The sequence below is a fragment of the Alnus glutinosa genome, chromosome 12, assembly GCF_958979055.1.
Source record: "Alnus glutinosa chromosome 12, dhAlnGlut1.1, whole genome shotgun sequence".
NCBI lineage: Eukaryota > Viridiplantae > Streptophyta > Magnoliopsida > Fagales > Betulaceae > Alnus > Alnus glutinosa.
In genome coordinates, this window is record NC_084897.1 from 9,236,550 (window position 1) to 9,253,536 (window position 16,987).

At 41.4% G+C, this 16,987-nt stretch overlaps 1 protein-coding gene across 2 annotated transcripts in view; it reads right to left on the bottom strand.

Moving 5' to 3' along the window:
* LOC133851295 (lysine-specific demethylase JMJ31) overlaps positions 1-16,239 on the bottom strand; it is a 31,027-nt gene extending 14,788 nt beyond the window's left edge. Inside the window, exons 1-8 of one of the 2 annotated variants that reach the window (XM_062287635.1) lie at positions 16,081-16,235; positions 15,878-15,955; positions 14,674-14,757; positions 14,403-14,561; positions 14,139-14,207; positions 13,904-14,030; positions 13,238-13,310; positions 12,962-13,078 (exon numbers count right to left, since the gene is read on the bottom strand). In XM_062287635.1, the coding sequence (XP_062143619.1) occupies positions 12,962-13,078; positions 13,238-13,310; positions 13,904-14,030; positions 14,139-14,207; positions 14,403-14,561; positions 14,674-14,757; positions 15,878-15,955; positions 16,081-16,170 (797 nt within the window). In that variant the 5' untranslated portion in view covers positions 16,171-16,235. Of the gene's footprint in view, positions 1-12,961; positions 13,079-13,237; positions 13,311-13,903; positions 14,031-14,138; positions 14,208-14,402; positions 14,562-14,673; positions 14,758-15,877; positions 15,956-16,080 lie in introns of both variants that reach the window. The other variant, XM_062287636.1, reaches the window with a different exon arrangement.
* Between the last annotated feature and the right edge of the window lie 748 nt (positions 16,240-16,987).

Genomic DNA, 16,987 nt, shown 5'->3' on the forward strand with positions numbered 1-16,987 from the left:
AACAAGACTATATAGACAAGCAAAGAACTTAAAGCACACAGTGAATAAGTTGAAGGTTAAGATTGGAATGGAAAGAATATGAGTATGTTTGTTAATGTGTTTTGAGTAGTTTTTTGTATTTTTGTTTGGAAAAGGTGTTTTCTTTTTTTTTTTTCTTTTTCTTTCTTTATAAGTAATATCAATTCATTAATAAAGCGCATAGAGGCGCAACCCTAATACACAGAAAGTATACAAGAGTACCCCTAATAGGAATGAACATAAAATAAATTTAAAAAATCTGCATAAGTAAAAACACTCAAGCTATAATGAGCTGCTATCCAAATTTATAACGTGTTAAGCAAACCCTTCCGTAGTTACAACATTGATGTCTACATCTTCAAAATGCCGCCAATTCCGCTCCCGCCAAATACACCACATTATACACAATGGAACTAACCCCAAACTTCCTTAGTTGAAACATACCCAAACGATGCTCCCTAGCTAGTCAACAATTCCATCACCCTTCGTGGCATAACCCACTCTACCCCAAATAGAGTAAGAGTGTAGCTCCATAGATCGCAAGCAACTTCACAATGAACTAGCAGATGTTCAATGGACTCCCCACTCTTTTTACACATACAGACATCATTCAATCACCACGACACTTTTCTTTTGCTGATTGTCATGCGTCAAAATTTTATCAAAAGCTATTGTCCATACAAAGAAAGCCACCATTGCGGGAGCGTTAACACCCCAGATACTCTTCCAAGGAAATAAAGGGTCATCTTTCCTATTTAACACTTCATAATAGGACTTCACTTTAAATAGACCCCTTTTGGAAAGGCTCCAAACTAACCTATCATCCGCGCCATGTCAAACTAAAATAGAATAAAGCCGAGCTAAGAAAGAAAGTACCATCTCCATCTCCCAATCCTGAATGGAAGGTCCTCAAATCCTTCAAGGATAGGTGTCGTCCTAAGGTGGGTAGAGCATTGAGGATTAATGTGCTTGGACAGGGCGTACGACACATGAGCCGGAAGAGATTATGTATCATTCAAGTGTGTAGAAAAAAGGCGCAAGCTTCATTGGGCCAGTCTTTCCCCCCATGTGCTAGGCCTGGAACTTTGGACAAGTGGTCTTTGGATCTCACCCAGGGCAATTCTTTGGGCCAGTCTTCTCTTACCAGCGATGGGTATGAAGACTTGGGTTTGTCACCTATATCTGGACCACGGCAAAGCCCTTCTCCCTTAGATCAGCTTCTAATTCATTCTCGTGTCCCTATTCTCTTAGCCCACGACATACAAAAACCCACTCATGTTTTTTGGACTTGGTTGGGTTGCTCTTTGACAATCCCTAAGTCTGTGGGTTTAAATCCATTCTTGATCATAGGCACTTGGCCTTCTCTAATTCTTTCGGGGTTTCTCGCACCTTTCGGTTTTTCATGGGTCAAAGCCTCTATCAGAGAAGATGGTGGCTCTGTATTCGAAAGCTCTCTAGAGAACGACAAGGAGCACTCTATTGGCAAGGTGTCTTCCATCTCCAGTGAGTTGTGGGTTGGCAAATACGCCCGCGTCATAGTTGATGGAAGCTTCTCAGAGTAGGTTGGAAAACTCTGTTGTGTTTTCTCCAACAAACTATTAGTTGTCGGTGTATTCTATGCCAGAACTTTTGGAACCTCTTCAGAGTGCGCCAATTAGCACTGTGCCGGCATCTAGTCCTCTTTCTACAATGAGCAGTGGCATTATGGTGAAGACCATTTTTCATTCTATAGTGAGCAATGCGCTTGCCGATGTTATGGGATTGGATGATTCCCAGATTGCGACGACCATCTCATTCTTGGGGTCTGCTCACACATCAGAGATGGAATCTCTAGTATGGGGGGAACGGCCTATGTACAAATAGGAAAAATTCTTGGGAGTTTCCTATGAAGATTCAAAGCAGGAGGTTCATAGCATTTTCTCTGAGATTGAATCTAGACATAAGGAGCATTTCAAATCCACTCCGAAGAGACCTCTCAACAAATTCTCTAGGGGCAGCTCAAAAGGTATTAGAGAACTCAATAATCTGGCTAGCTCAGTGAGTTATGAATCCGGTGGTAAACTCTCCAAACCTCGTTCTCGTGTCAGTGTTAAGGCCTCATCTCTCTTATGATTTTAAAAATTGTTAGTTGGAATGTTAGAGGTATTAATGATGCAAGAAAAAGAGTTAGCAATAGTAATCTTCTAAAAAGCTGGAAGCCAAATGTGGTTCGTTTACAAGAAACAAAGATGGACAATATTTTTGTAGGTACAATCGAAGCATGTGGGGTGGTCCCTTCGCTGGGCGGGTGGTGCTACCAACCTTTGGCACTTCTGGTGGTATTCTCTTGATGTGGGATAAGCGTGTTGTGGAATGCTTAGAAGAGGCAGTAGGCTCAATTTCAATTTCCTGCAAATTCAAATCAATTCTGGAACAATTTGTTTGGGCCTTCTCAGGGATCTATGGCCCTATAGATAATTCAGAGTGCTTTGGGAAGAATTATCTAGGGTTTTTCATTGGTGGAATATTATGTGGTGCTTTGGAGGTGACTTTAATGTTACCCGATTTTCGAATGAGCGCAATGGTACTTCCCGTTCAACGTCTGCTATGGTGAATTTCTCAGACTTTATTTCTGCGTTAAGATTGCTGGATCTCCCTTTGACTGGAGGTTTCTTTACTTGTTCTAATAATCAAGTCCCTACGTCTATGTCCAGGATAAACATATTTTTAGTTTCTCCTCTTTGGGAGGAACATCTTCCAAATCTGCTTCAGCGTCATTTGCCTCGCCCCGTGTCAGATCATTTCCCTCTTTTGCTTGATTGTGGAGGGTTGACAAGGGTTCGAGGTCTTTTAAGTTTGAGAATATGTGGCTGAAAGCTGAAGGGTTTGCAGAGCTTGTTAAACAGTGGTGGGATTCTTATCGTTATTATGGCCCCCCCTGCTTTGTCCTTGCTAGCAACTAAAGCAATTGAAGGCTGATTTGATCCATTGGAAACAAAGAGGCATTTGGGAATGTAGAAGTACGAAAAAAGGCATTACTTGAAGAGATTCAAACTCTTGATGGCTTAGAAGAGGAGAGAAAGTTGGCAGCCGACGAGAGAGCTAGAATAGGAAAGGCTAAAAATGATTTGGCAGAAGTGGCCCTTATGCAAGAAACCAGTTGGAGGCAGAAATCTAGGGCTATTTGGCTTAAGGAAGGGGATCACAAGACAGGGTTCTTTCATCGCCTTGCTAATTCTCATAGAAGAAACAATGTTATCTCTAGCCTGTGCATCGATTGTATTATTACTTCCGAGAAAGAGTTGATTACAGATTCTATCACTCCATACCTCTCGCATCTCCTCACCGAATCAGCTCATCAGCGCCCCATGTTAGATGGTTTAGAGTTCCCCTGTTTAGATTCTTCAGTAGCAGATTGGCTAGAGAGACAATTTCAAGAGGAGAAGGTTTTTAAGCCTTGCTGAGTATGGAGGTAGACTGTGCTGGGTCCAAATGGTTTCACCATTGCCTTCTTCCATACCTATTGGTCTATTGTGAAGGTTGACCTCATGAATTTCTTTCATAATTTTCATGAGCATTAGAGGTTTGTGAAGAGTCTTAACGCTACTTTCATTACTCTTATTCCGAAGAAGCTTGGTCATTTGGAAATAAGGGGCTTCAGACCTATCAGCTAGATAGATAGTGTCTACAAGATCCTGGCGAAAGTTCTTGCGAGAAGATTGCAACCAATAGGGGAGCTCTTTTTTCTAAAACCCAAAATGCTTTCATTAGGGGGCATCAGATTCTAGACTCAGCTCTTATAGCCAATGAATGTCTCAATAGCAAATTGAGATCAAGAATTCCTAGGGTTTTATGCAAACTTGATCTAAAAAAGGCTTTTGATCATATTAATTGGGATTTCCTTCATTATATTTTGAGACATACGGGTTTTGGCTCTAAATGGAGGAAGTGAATTTCTGCATGTATTTCAATGGCTCGCTTCTCGATCCTGATCAATGGCAGCCAGCATGGCTTCTTCGGTAGCTCTCGAGGGCTTCGCCAAGGAGACCCTCTCTCTCTTCTTCTCTTTGTCTTGGTCATGGATGCCTTCAGTAGGATGCTTTCTAGACCAATGGATGGGGGTTTTCTTTCTGGCTTCCAAGTGGACAATCTCAACAATTTCCCCTTGAAAATTTCACATCTGTTATTCGCAAATGATACTTTTATTATGTGTGATGCTGACGTGGATCAAATCCATAGTTTGACCATATTCTCCTTTGTTTCAAGGCCATTTCAGGCTTAAAGGTCAACCTTAAAAAATCCGAGATAGGCGCAGTGGGGGAGTCCCGCACATTGAGGAGCTAGCTATTGTAATATCTCTTCTCTTCCATTCCATTATTTGGGTCTTCCTTTAGGTGCTCCCTTCAAATCTAAAGCCATTTGGGATGGGGTGATTGAGAAAATGGAAAAAAGACTAGCGAGTTGGATAGGTCTCTATAATCAAGGGATAAGGTCCCGTCACTCTTGGAAAATATAGGAAAAGAATAACCTAAACAATGGTGTGGTCTGTGAGTCGTTTGTCTGTTGAGTCTAAGGACTTCGACTTGTCGGTGGTGGGTGGTTGTACTGGGATTCGGATACGAGAAAAATGCAAAGGAGTGACGAGGTCTATCCTTCTACGTAGAGATGAGGCAGTCTGGTTGGTCAAGTCGTTTGATGAGTTAGTTTCGGTTCAGGATTCTAGAGTCTTTTGGAATCAATCCGTTGCTGGCTTCCCACGTATTCTTGGACAACAATGCTCTAATAGGCATGGTTTTTTCCTGCTTATTGAAGAATATGAGGGCAGGAAGAAATATGGTTCCATTTTAGTGCCGAAAGGGAGATACGGTGAGGGTTGGGAGAGGTTTGAGGTGGAGCTCCGCCTAGCCATCAGTCATCTTCAAGCGGATCAGTCCAGGGTCACAAAGCAGATTAGTGCACCGAATGTTCTACTAGCTGGGACTAAAGCGGAGACAAGGAGGAGTTTTGCAGAGGTGTTAACTTCGACTCGGCCAGGGAATGAAGAGCTGTTTGGTCCTTCCAGTCAGCAGTTAGCAAGAATTCCAAGGTGGTTGGAAGGTTCAAAGGAAACAGAGAAGAAGGAACTTTATCAGGTACAGGATCCGGTTAAGGATTCTCGTGCTCATGCAAAGGCTCCTGTGTGTCCGGCCCCTTCTTCGTCGATGTTTCCTCTTTCGGCGGCTCACGATAGCCTGTCCAGAGAAGTTTTTCCGGCGAAGGGGTTGAAGAAGAAACCAGCTCTGATGTCTCACGCATCGGGAAAGTCGCAGGACTCATTCCCAAGGAGAGAAGCTGCTGGGTCTGCCAACACGTCTTCCGCTGCTTCACGCAATGTCTTCTCTGGTGATAGGCTAGGGGTTCGTAGGCTAAGGGAGTCGTTGGCAGTTCTGCACGAGGAGATAGGCCTTTGTCTCACGGATCTTCTCTTGCTGGAGGAAGGACACCTGGATTTCAGTCAGAAGCAGTTTGCTTCTCACGCTGCTCCTAAGACCAAGCAGGCCTTTATGGGCTTCAAGGATACCCGGCCCATCTCCAAATCCTCTAAAATGGCCCATGATTCTAAAGGCAAAGCCCCACTGGGTTTTCCCATTAAAAAGCCCAAGTTTATTGTTAAAACTAAAGCTGGATCATGCCTAAGACCCATTCCGACCCCTGTGTTTTCTTTGCATGCTGGAGCGTCAACTTCCGCAGCACATCTGGTGCGTAAAGCCAAGGATTCCGGCGCCTCTGCATGTGGGTCTGGTCCAGATCATTCCAGTCGTGGTTTTCAACGGGTGTATCAACGCCGGAAGTCTGGAATTTCTAAGGCTATTTGGACAAGAAAACAGGGACAGGTCACGGTAGTGGGTCGGAGCGTGAGGGATGGGAAACCAGAAAATTCCCTTCGGCTGAGTATGCCTGAGGTCATGGTGTGTGGTGAAGAAGGAGAAGATACAGCAGTGGCTATTCAGGTGGACGATGGCTCTTTGAAGGGTAACATCATTACTGAAGTAGGGGAGTAGGTTTCGGGAGTCTTGCCGGAGCTCCTGGTAACAGAATGTTCTTGTAATGAGATGGGTGCTCCTGCTGTGGGTACAAGCTCAGTGACAAAGATGATGGACATTAACAATTTGCAGATGGTGTTATGTGAACCTGTTTTAGTGGGAAATCGAGGGGAGAGCTGCCTTGGGGAAGATGCTGGTGTAACAGATGAGGGAGAAGTTCTACTGGACAGTGGTACACAGGATGTTAGAAGCGATCTCCTGTTAGAACTAGTAGAAAATAATTCTAACGAGGAGGGGGCGAGTGGTGCACCGCTGGAAATCACACCTTTGGCAGCAAAAGGGGGAGAAAAACTCAGGATATCACCTAGATGGGTGGTGGAAAAAGTTATGAGATGTTATCAGGCTATCGGATTATCTTGCGAAGGATTTGAGGACAGAATGTTAGCTATGTTTGAGGAGATAGAAGCTGCTGGAGGAAGATCCTCGGCCAGTCCTCAGACTTTGTGTCCGCTGAACAAAGAGGCAAAAGGGAAGAGAGAACTAAACAGGTTGGCTTGGTCCTTGAATTATGAGAAGAAAGGGGCTCTATCGGCTAGAGGTCGCAACAAAGGAAGGGGTTCTGTATGCAATTATGATGCCTAAACTAATTTCGTGGAATGTTAGAGGGATTAATGAGATGAAAAAAAGAGTAGAAATTAGAGGGCTTCTAAGAGAATGGAGGGCGGATATTGTTTGTTTGGTGGAGACTAAGATGGCAATAATCTCAAGGGAGGTGGTGCGGAGTTTATGGGGGTGTAATCAGGTTGATTGGTGTTATTTGGGAGCCAATGGAGCATCGGGTGGGATCTTACTTATGTGGGATAGGAGAGTGGTGGAGAAATTGGAGGAATGTATAGGTAGATATACGGTTGCTTGTTCTTTCCGCAACATTGGTGATAATGTTTCTTGGGCGTTTGGGGGGGTTTATGGCCCTAATGATGACAGGGATAGGAGGGATTTATGGATTGAGTTAGCTGGATTGATGAATTGTTGGGAGGTGCCGTGGTGTATTGGGGGAGATTTTAATGTTGTTCGTTTTCCGAGTGAGAGGTCGGGCATGGCCAGTTTCTCAGCTGCTATGGAAGAATTTTCAGACTTCATCTTCATGCAGAACTTGGTGGATCTACCTCTTCAAGATGGCCAATTTACATGGTCGAATAACCACACATGGTCTAGAATTGATAGATTCTTAATTTCTGTGGAGTGGGAGGAACACTACCCCGAAGTAGTCCAAAGGAGGCTTCCAAGACTTCTGTCCGATCACTTCCCTTTGTTTTTGGATTGTGGGGCACCAAGAGGAGGAAAAAGGTCTTTTAAATTTGAGAACATGTGGCTGAATTATGAGGGCTTTGTTGAGCAAATCAATAAGTGGTGGTTGTCTTATGAGTGTTCGGGTTCTCCAAGTCACATTTTGGCGTTTAAACTGAAGGCATTGAAGACGGACTTGAAGAAATGGAATGCTGAAGTGTTTGGTGATATAGGGAAGAAGAAGAAGGAATTATTGGAGGGCATTTGTGAGCTGGATGCAGTTGATGAAGACCGAGGCCTAGAGGAGGAAGAGAAGGTTCGCAAGATAGATATGTCTAGAGAGCTGGAGAAAACTCTTCTGTGTGAGGAAATAATTTGGAGACAGAAATCCAGAGCTTTGTGGTTGAAGGAGGGGGACAAGAACACAAAATTTTTTCACAGGATGGCCAACTCGCGTCGCAAATTTAATCAAGTGGATTCTATAAGTATAGATGGTGAAATCTCCAAAGACCCAAAGGAAATTCAGGAGCATATAGTTCAATTTTTCAAAAACTTGTATGTTGAGAATTCTTCTTGGCGGCCAAGGGTAGAGGGCCTTTCTTTTCTTTCAATTGATGAAGATGAGAGTAGCTGGATAGAGAGAGGGTTTGAGGAGAAGGAGGTGTGGGAGGTCATCAGAGATTTCAATGGAGATAAGGCTTCGGGCCCCGACGGTTTCACTATGGCTTTTTTTCAGAAGTGTTGGGATATCTTAAAGCATGACATTATGGCTGTTTTTGCAGATTTTCACTCTCGAGGCAAGTTTGAAAAGAGTTTTAATGCTACTTTTGTCTCTCTGATTCCAAAGAAGAATGATGCTGTGGATGTGAGTGATTTTCGGCCTATCAGTCTTATTGGGGGAATTTATAAGATTATTTCCAAAGTCCTTGCGAACAGGTTTAAATCAGTGTTGGGTAAGATTATCTCAAACACCCAAAATGCGTTCATTGGTGGTCGACAAATTTTGGATTCAGTGCTTATTGCTAATGAATGTGTGGATAGTCAAATCCGTTCAGGGGAGTCTGGGTTGCTGTGTAAGCTGGATCTGGAAAAGGCCTATGATCATGTGAATTGGGACTTCTTACTCTACTTATTACAACGTTGTGGCTTTGGGGAGAAATGGAGAGCTTGGATTCGTTTTTGTATCTCTACGGTGAGATTCTCCATCCTTGTCAATGGAACTCCGACGGGTTTCTTTACTAGCTCTCGCGGGTTGCGACAAGGTGATCCTCTGTCGCCTTTATTATTTGTGGTGGTTATGGAGGCTTTGAGTCGGATGTTGGCTGCTGCGATGGAGCAGGGTTCGATGACAGGCTTTACTGTGGGACATAGTGAGTCAGAGGCAATAGTAGTGAATCATTTATTGTTTGCTGATGATACGTTGATTTTTTGTGGAGCGGAAGAAGAACAGATTCGACATCTGAGGTGCATTTTCCTTTGTTTTGAGGCAGTTTCGGGATTAAGGATTAATTTAGGAAAGTCAGAAATTGTTCCTATTGGTGAGGTGGAGGATGTTGAAGGGTTGGCCCATCTTATGGGTTGTAGGGTTGGATCGCTTCCTATGACATATTTGGGTATGCCTTTGGGTGCCTCTTACAAGTCCGTTCGTACTTGGAAAGGGGTGATTGAGAAAATGGAAAGGAAGCTGGCTGGTTGGAAGCGTATGTATTTGTCAAAGGGCGGTCGGTTGACTCTTATTAAGAGCACGCTGTCCAATATCCCCACGTATCTCTTGTCGCTGTTCCCTATTCCTTTGAGGGTGGCTAATCGTCTTGAAAAAATCCAGAGGGATTTCCTATGGGGTGGCATAGGGGATGAGGCCAAATTTCATTTAGTGAAATGGAACAGGATTTGTACTCCGTTGCATTCAGGTGGATTGGGAGTTCACAATCTTTCCATGTTTAACCAAGCTCTTTTAGGTAAATGGTTGTGGAGATATGGTAGGGAGAGAGAGGCTCTATGGCGTTTGGTGATTGACGCCAAATTTGGGAGCCTAAAGGGTGGGTGGTGCTCTATTGAGGTGTCGGGTTCCTATGGAGTAGGGGTTTGGAAATATATTAGGAAAGGGTGGGAGAAGTTTTGTAATTATGTTCGGTGTGTGGTAGGGGATGGCTCATATATCAGTTTCTGGCATGATCGGTGGTGTGGGGAGATTTCTTTGAAGCTTTGTTTTCCAGTTCTGTATAGTCTTGTGAGGAACAAAGCGGCTATGGTGGTAGATAATATGGCTGTTCATAATGGCAATATTCATTGGAATGTTCTCTTTACGCGGCAATTACAGGACTGGGAGTTGGAGATGGTGCTCTCTTTCTTCGAGCAGTTGTACTCCACTCCGATTCGACAAGGAGAGGGTGACAAGTTAGTTTGGAACCTCTCTTCAAGGAGCTATTTTGAAGTAAGGTCATATTATGAAGCACTTAGTCGGAAAGAAGGTCCATCATTCCCGTGGAAGAAGATATGGTGTGCTAAGGCTCCGACAAGGGTGGCGTTCTTTGTTTGGACTGCAGCTTTAGGAAAAATTTTGACTCATGACAATCTACGAAAGAGGAATATTGTGGTTATTGAGTGGTGTTGTATGTGTAAAAAGAAGGGGGAGTCTATTGATCATCTGTTACTTCATTGCGACACCGCCCGTGAGCTTTGGAGTTTTGTGTTTTCTTTGTTTGGAGTTGAATGGGTCATGCCACAATCGGTGATGGGTTTGTTGACTACTTGGGGTGCTTTTCGAGGGCATGGCCTAGCAAAAAATGTTTGGCGTTTAGTTCCTCACTGTGTTTTGTGGAGCATTTGGAGGGAGCGGAATGCGAGGCTTTTTGAAGATGTCGAGACGGTAATGGTGGTTTTAAGGAAGCGTCTTCTTAACACGTTATATCTATGGATAGCTCCCCATCTTTGCCACCTAGGTGTTTCTACTTTTGTAGACTTTCTTAATTTATTAGTTGTTCCTCCTGTTTAGGGGCTCTCTTGTATACTTCCCGTGTATTAGGGTTGCGCCCCTCTGCGCTTTTTTATTGAATTTTAAATTACTTATCAAAAAAAAAGAAATATCTATCCAAGGGAGGGTGTCTTACTCTCATTAAGAGTACACTTTCTAGTATCCCCACTTATCTTTTATCTCTCTTCTCTTTACCAGCTGGCATAGCCAAGAAACTTGAGCGTTTTCAGATTGACTTTCTGTGGGACAGCCCAGGCGGGGAACATAGGTTACATTTGATAAACTAGACAATTGTTTGTTCCCCTATTACGAGAGGAGGATTGGGTTTCAAAAATCTTATATTGTTTAGCAAAGCCTTGCTCAATAAATGGCTTTGGAGGTTTGGGAATGAACAAGTTCATTTATGGAGGTAGGTGATTGTATCGAAATACGGGATCCAAAGAGGGGAGCGGTGCTCAAAGGAAGCAAGAGGTACTTATGGGGTGAGTCTCTGGAGGTGTATAAGGAAAAATTGGGAATCTTTTTCCAATTTTGTTTCCTACAAGATTGGAAATGCCCTTCGCATTCCCTTCTAGCATGATATTTGGTGCGGTGATAGTGCTCTAAAGAGTTCTTTCCCAGAATTCTTCTCATTAGCACGTAATAAGGAGGCTTTGGTGTCAGATTACATGGATCGCTCCAGTCCCCACACCCTTTGAAATCTTAGTTCATTCGAGATCTTCATAATTGGGAAATTGAATATGTGGATTCTTTTCTTACTCGTTTATGCTCCATGAACCCCCTTCCAAGTGCAATGGATAGCATGGTGCAGAACCCTTCGAGCCGTCATGGTTTTGCAGTGAACTACTATACTATGTTACAGTTAGATGAGCATAGTTCATTCCCTTGGAAAAGCATTTGAAAGGTGAAGGCCCCTCCTCACATTGCTTTCTTCTTATGGACAACGGCTTTGGGTAGAATCCTAATAGTTGACAATCTTAGAAGGCGGGGGTTCCAATTGATTAACCAGTGCTGTCAGTGTATGAAGGATGAGGAAACTATTAATCATCTCATTCTTCATTGTGAGTATGTTGCTGACATTTGGCACTTAGTTCTTAACAGCTTTGGGGTTTCTTGGGTCCTGGTAACATTCTTTAGCTCCTCCATGGTTGGAAATCTCTTGGGATTAGACATCCTAGAGAAGCTATTTGGAAAGTTATTCTTGCTCTTTTTATGTGGAGCATTTGGAAAGAAATGAATCGTCGGCTCTTTGAAGATAGCGAGACCAATGTGCTTCTTCTTAAATCCTTCTTTCTGAAATCTCTTTTGAATTTGGCTATTGCTCATATTCCTAACTTTCCCTCAGGGAATTTAGTAGATATGAGTTTTGTTGTGGGAACTCAACTCTTAAGGAAGCTTTTCCTGTTTTATTTGGAATTGCTCGTGCGAAGGATGCTTCAGTTGCGAATAATGTGGAGCTTGTGGGTGGCTTCAATCAGTGGAGTGTGTGCTTTTTTAGAGAAGCGCATGATTGGGAAGTGGATACCTTTGCTGCTTTTTTCCAGGTATTGCACTCGGTCAGTTTTAATAGAGGTAGTGAAGACAAATTGTGGTGGATCCCCTCCAAAAAAGGTTTGTTCAAGGTTGGGTCTTTCTTTAGCTCTCTGGCTTGCGATGTGAGAAGTCACTTTCCTTGGAAGAGTGTATGGCGGACTCAGGCTCCTCCGCGGGAGGCTTTTTTCGCGTGGTCTGCGGCTCTAGGCAAGATCCTAACGGTGGATAACCTCAGGAAAAGGCATGTCATTGTGGTGGATAGATGTTGCATGTGCAAGAGAAGCGGGGAATCAGTGGATCATCTTCTTCTTCACTGTGATGTTGCATACGCTTTGTGGAGTGCTATTTTTTCTCGTATTGGTCTGTCTTGGGTTATGCCTCTGAGAGTCCTTGACTTGTTTGCGTGTTGGTGGACGGCTGGTAGGCCGAGGAGTGCTGTTATTTGGAAGATGGTGCCAACATGCATTCTCTGGTGTGTTTGGAAGGAAAGAAATGATAGGTGTTTTGAGGATTTGGAGAGGTCCTCGGAAGATATTTTAGCTTCTTTTTTTCATACATTGTATCTTTGGACGGTGGCTTTTGTGTCACCGTTGTCGTTTACCTTTGATGAATTTTTTGTTCGTTTTTCACTTTCTAGCTAGGTGCGTTCTCTTGTATACTGCCGGTGTATTTAGGGGCGCCTTATGCTTTTAATAAAACCAACTTATTACTTATCAAAAAAAATTTAGTAGATATGATTTGTTTTCTAGATTGTAGTAGCCGTTAGTGTTTTGGTGCTCTTGGTTCTCTTGTATACTTTTCGTGTACAAGAAACTTACTTCCTTTTATAAAATTATTATTATTCATCAAAAAAATATTTCACTCCATTGCTCCACTTCTTAGTGGAAAAAAACCAAACCAAATCCTTTTATTCTTCTATACAAAAATAGAATGTTTACTTAAGTGTCTACCATTTCCTATGGATCGACCTAAGTCTCACCAAGAATTTATTACTTGCGATTCATAGGCTGCACTTGGGTTTGCAATCTTTTTGACGCAACACCCCTTTAAGTAGACAACACAATAATTACCAAAAAAAATTCAGCAGCATATTTGGAAAAAATAAATAATAAATAATAATAATAATAATAGATATATTTAAACTTACCAGCCTTCAGGAATGAAAAGCGCATCACCTGCATGAAGAACAACCTTCTGCGAGTACTCCATAGAGCATTCTGCTCTCGGATAAATTGAAATATCAGGGTTTTCTAAAGCAACAGAACTGTCAGATGAATAAATTATTAAAAACACACAAAATTTAAAATATGTAAAACATCTATTTCTCTGAGCAAAAATTAGAAGCATTAAATTTTTGTAAATCTAACAAGGTGAGAAGAAACCAAGAACCAATTTTCCACTACTAATATACAAAGTAACATACCTATGGTTTGAGGCCTCCCCATATATTGGCATCGGGTATAGCATGGGACTAGCAGAAGGAGGCCATAAGACCACTGCAAAGATTAGAGACTTTTCAGAGAGACTAATTAATATATATATATATATATATATATATATATATATATATATATATATATATATATATATATATATATATATATATATATATATAAAACTTGAAATATTGTAAAGGCTCTAACCTAATAACTAACACAATAATGTACATATATTCAATGCGGCACAGAATACATTACTCAAAACAAGTAGAAATAAATGCAAGGTCTTGAATTATATATTTCTTTCCTGAATATAAAGAAAGCAGTCTCATCAAATCCTGGAGATTTCTACAAAGCCCATACAAAAGAAAAACTGTTTTATACAGGGAAAAAAAAAAGACTTGTGTTGAATCATTTAATAATAAAGGCATTGGGTAGGGTTACTTCAAATATTATAATCCAATGTGACAATTTGCTTTGGCAAAAACTGATGCTAGAATGGTTTTGCAACCAAAAATCAACTGTAGTCAAAATTTGCAACACCCAAAAACCCCCACCTCTTTCTTTCATTTGTTAAGGGAAATTAGGGCATCCACTCTAGGAGCACAGCGGAGCATCCATAGAGGAAAAAACCAAGAGAATGACTTCACCTTGTTTGCGGCCAGCAACTACGCATAGAAGGTTATGGTGTGGATCATAGTGAGTGCTTGATCTAGCTTCAGCATTGTTCATCCACAGGTTGATAGAAGCTAAAGGTTTCCTCTCCAAAAATGCAGGCTGCAGAATTCAACTGACGTTAATTTGAAAAATAAAATCTGCACACTGACTCTCTTGTGGAGAGCAATAGACTAGACAACAGAGAATAGTGGAAAGAAATATTCTAACCATTTCAGTGTCTTCCCTCAGAATTTCCAACTGAACCCTCTCTTCTTTCTCAACATTCATAATTGGTACCTGAATTGTAATCGAATACAAATCTTCAAGTGTTATACTATTACCCACCAAACAAATGAATAAGGTAAGCAAAATACAACCTAAAAACTGATGCAGCATAGATATGGGCCCAACAGCAATATGGAAAAGAAACAATTAACTTTATAACAAAATCTATGGAAATATTAATTATACTAAATCCATTGAACTTCAAACCTGTGCTAAATAGATTTGTCTAGGAGCATCTTCTCCATGTTCTGCATTGGGTCCTGTTAGCCCGTATCCTTCCAATTCGGAACAGACATTGCGACCACAATCTTTGATTTGATTTTGTTGCTTACAGTAACCAATGAAGGTAGAAAATGGTAAGGGAACCTAAAAAAAAAAAATAAAAAATAAAAAAAACAAAGTAATTGGGCTTGCATTAGACCATGAGAAGGAGCAATTCAAAGCTCCACAACGGTCACAAAAACTGTGGAATGATTACCCTCTCGTGGCTTCTCAGATCACCATAAAATACAGGCGCAGATCTTGACAGCATGGCCTCCACAATACATGATCCTACCCGTTCCTACGTTTCCATTAGAGCAAAGAAATCAAAAATTCATCAAATGGCCCTATAAACAAAATATTAATAACTGCAAAACCAAAAGTCAAAACAATCTTTATAGCTAACTTCTTAAGCATATGAGTGTAGTATAAGTGGGTAAGCATTAAGGCTTAGCTTTTATGGCCAAATTCAAATATTTTAGTCTTAATCCGAGCTCGGTTGTACAAGTTTATCTCACATAAAGTGACGGTCGTGTCTGCGTTGACTCCGGTTGTTAAGGAAGGTGTGTCGACTCTGGGTTCTCCTACCACCACTAAGGGAGAGGATTTGGTCCGTCTGGGGAGATGGTTGCATGGGAGCAGGGCGACGAGGTATAGGATGGGGAGGATGGCAACTCCCCTTACCCTTTGGGTGTTTTATCTCCCTATTTGGCCTTGGATTGGGAGTTGGATAGTGATGAGGATATGGATCCGTCATTGGCAATTTTTGAAGCCATTGAAGAGAACTTCAATCGGGGAGTTCAGGCAGCACATCCAAAGACCAAAGATAGGAGGGAAGTTTTGAATCTAGTAAGCTCTATCAACTACGGTGATTCTACCGCGTTCTCCGGGCCTAGGAAAGGCAAGGCAAGGCGCACGTGGTATAAGGTTGGGGTCTTCCGAAAGTTTTGGGTTTGAGGGCTTGGGTTTTTTAGGATTGTTGGGTTTTCTTTCTTGTTGTAGGCTGTTTTGGTTGTTCATGTGTACTTAGGAGCACCTTACACTTTTTGTTATAAAATTTTTATTACTTATTAAAAAAAAAAATCACGATGAAGTAATACATAGTGAGCACGCACAGCATACATGCACAAAAACACACATTTGAAAAACAATTTCAATTATTTTATCCATCAAAAAAGTTGATACAGCTATTACTACACATGTATGGTTAATTTGGCATGAAAATTTTGAAAGCCAATGCATTTTCGATTTTCACATTACTTTTCTTGCTCCTAAAAGCAAAAATTTTGTTTTGATTTTGGCTTTTGGCTTTTAGAAAGCAAGAAAATCACTTCCAAAATGCTAACCAAACAGCACCCAAGCAAACCCCGGTTTTACAATTAACAAAGCAGAGTTGGAAAAAAAAAAAAAAAAAAAAAAACCTGCAAATAGTCGAGGCCGCCATTCGATGGATTCCACTTGACCAAAGCTGCCCAGTCCTTAACACATCCAGCAAACACCTTTAAACAAACATAAATAAATGAACATAAGAGAAAGAAGCAGAAAGTGAGAAAGATTTTCGCGAGAAACAAACAAATAATAGAAAGTACGAAAAGGGAAATTCTCGCGGGAGTGAGAATTAAACCGCGGGAACGTTTCGGGGTTCGATCAGAGTCTCGAATTCATTGGACGAAGGAGGTTCTTCGAATCTTTGGACTCGAAGGGACTCGTCCATTTCTCGGTAGCTGTACGGACAAAGCTCCGAATAGGGAATACCGGGTTTGGTTTGTTTGAAATTTTCAATCGTGGATTGAGAGAGAGAGTGTGTGGGTATGAGTGTCGGTGGGCCTACATATGAAGCCCAACAATTTTAGGTCCACTTCTGTGTGTTGCATCCTCTCTCGTATTGGATGTGCTGTACCGCTTCAAGCTTTTACTTCACCATTTCATCTCTCCCCTCCAATCTGCCTTTGTCTGCAAGAAATATCCAAGTTAATTCCATCCTAGCCCATGAGCTTATGCATACACTACAATAAATTCTCCCATTAAGGGCAATACTATTAGCGTCGACTTTGTTGTCAACGCTAACATGTCATTACTAATAACCTCATAACCTGATGGGAAATTTTGTATCGCACAGATTCATAAATAGCAACTTCATTTCAATATTAACGTCCCCTTTCGTCGACGCTAATAAATAACTATCAGCGTCGACATTGGGGTCCACGCTAATGTGGTATCTAAAGAACCACATCAGCATCAACATGAAGAGTGGATGCAGATAACCTATTATCAGTGTCGACATCTAGGTGTCGACACTGATAATAGGTCATTAGTGTCGACTTTAGGGTCGACGCTAATGACCATGTATATATATATATAAATTAAAATTAAAATTAAAATTAAATTAAATTTTTTTTGAAAAAATTGAAAAGAATCAATGTCCACTTTAGGTCGACCCTAATGATCTTGTATAACAAAAAAAAAATTCATATAAACCTATTAAACTTTTTTTAAAAAAATTAAAATTGAAACCTATAAAAAAAAATACT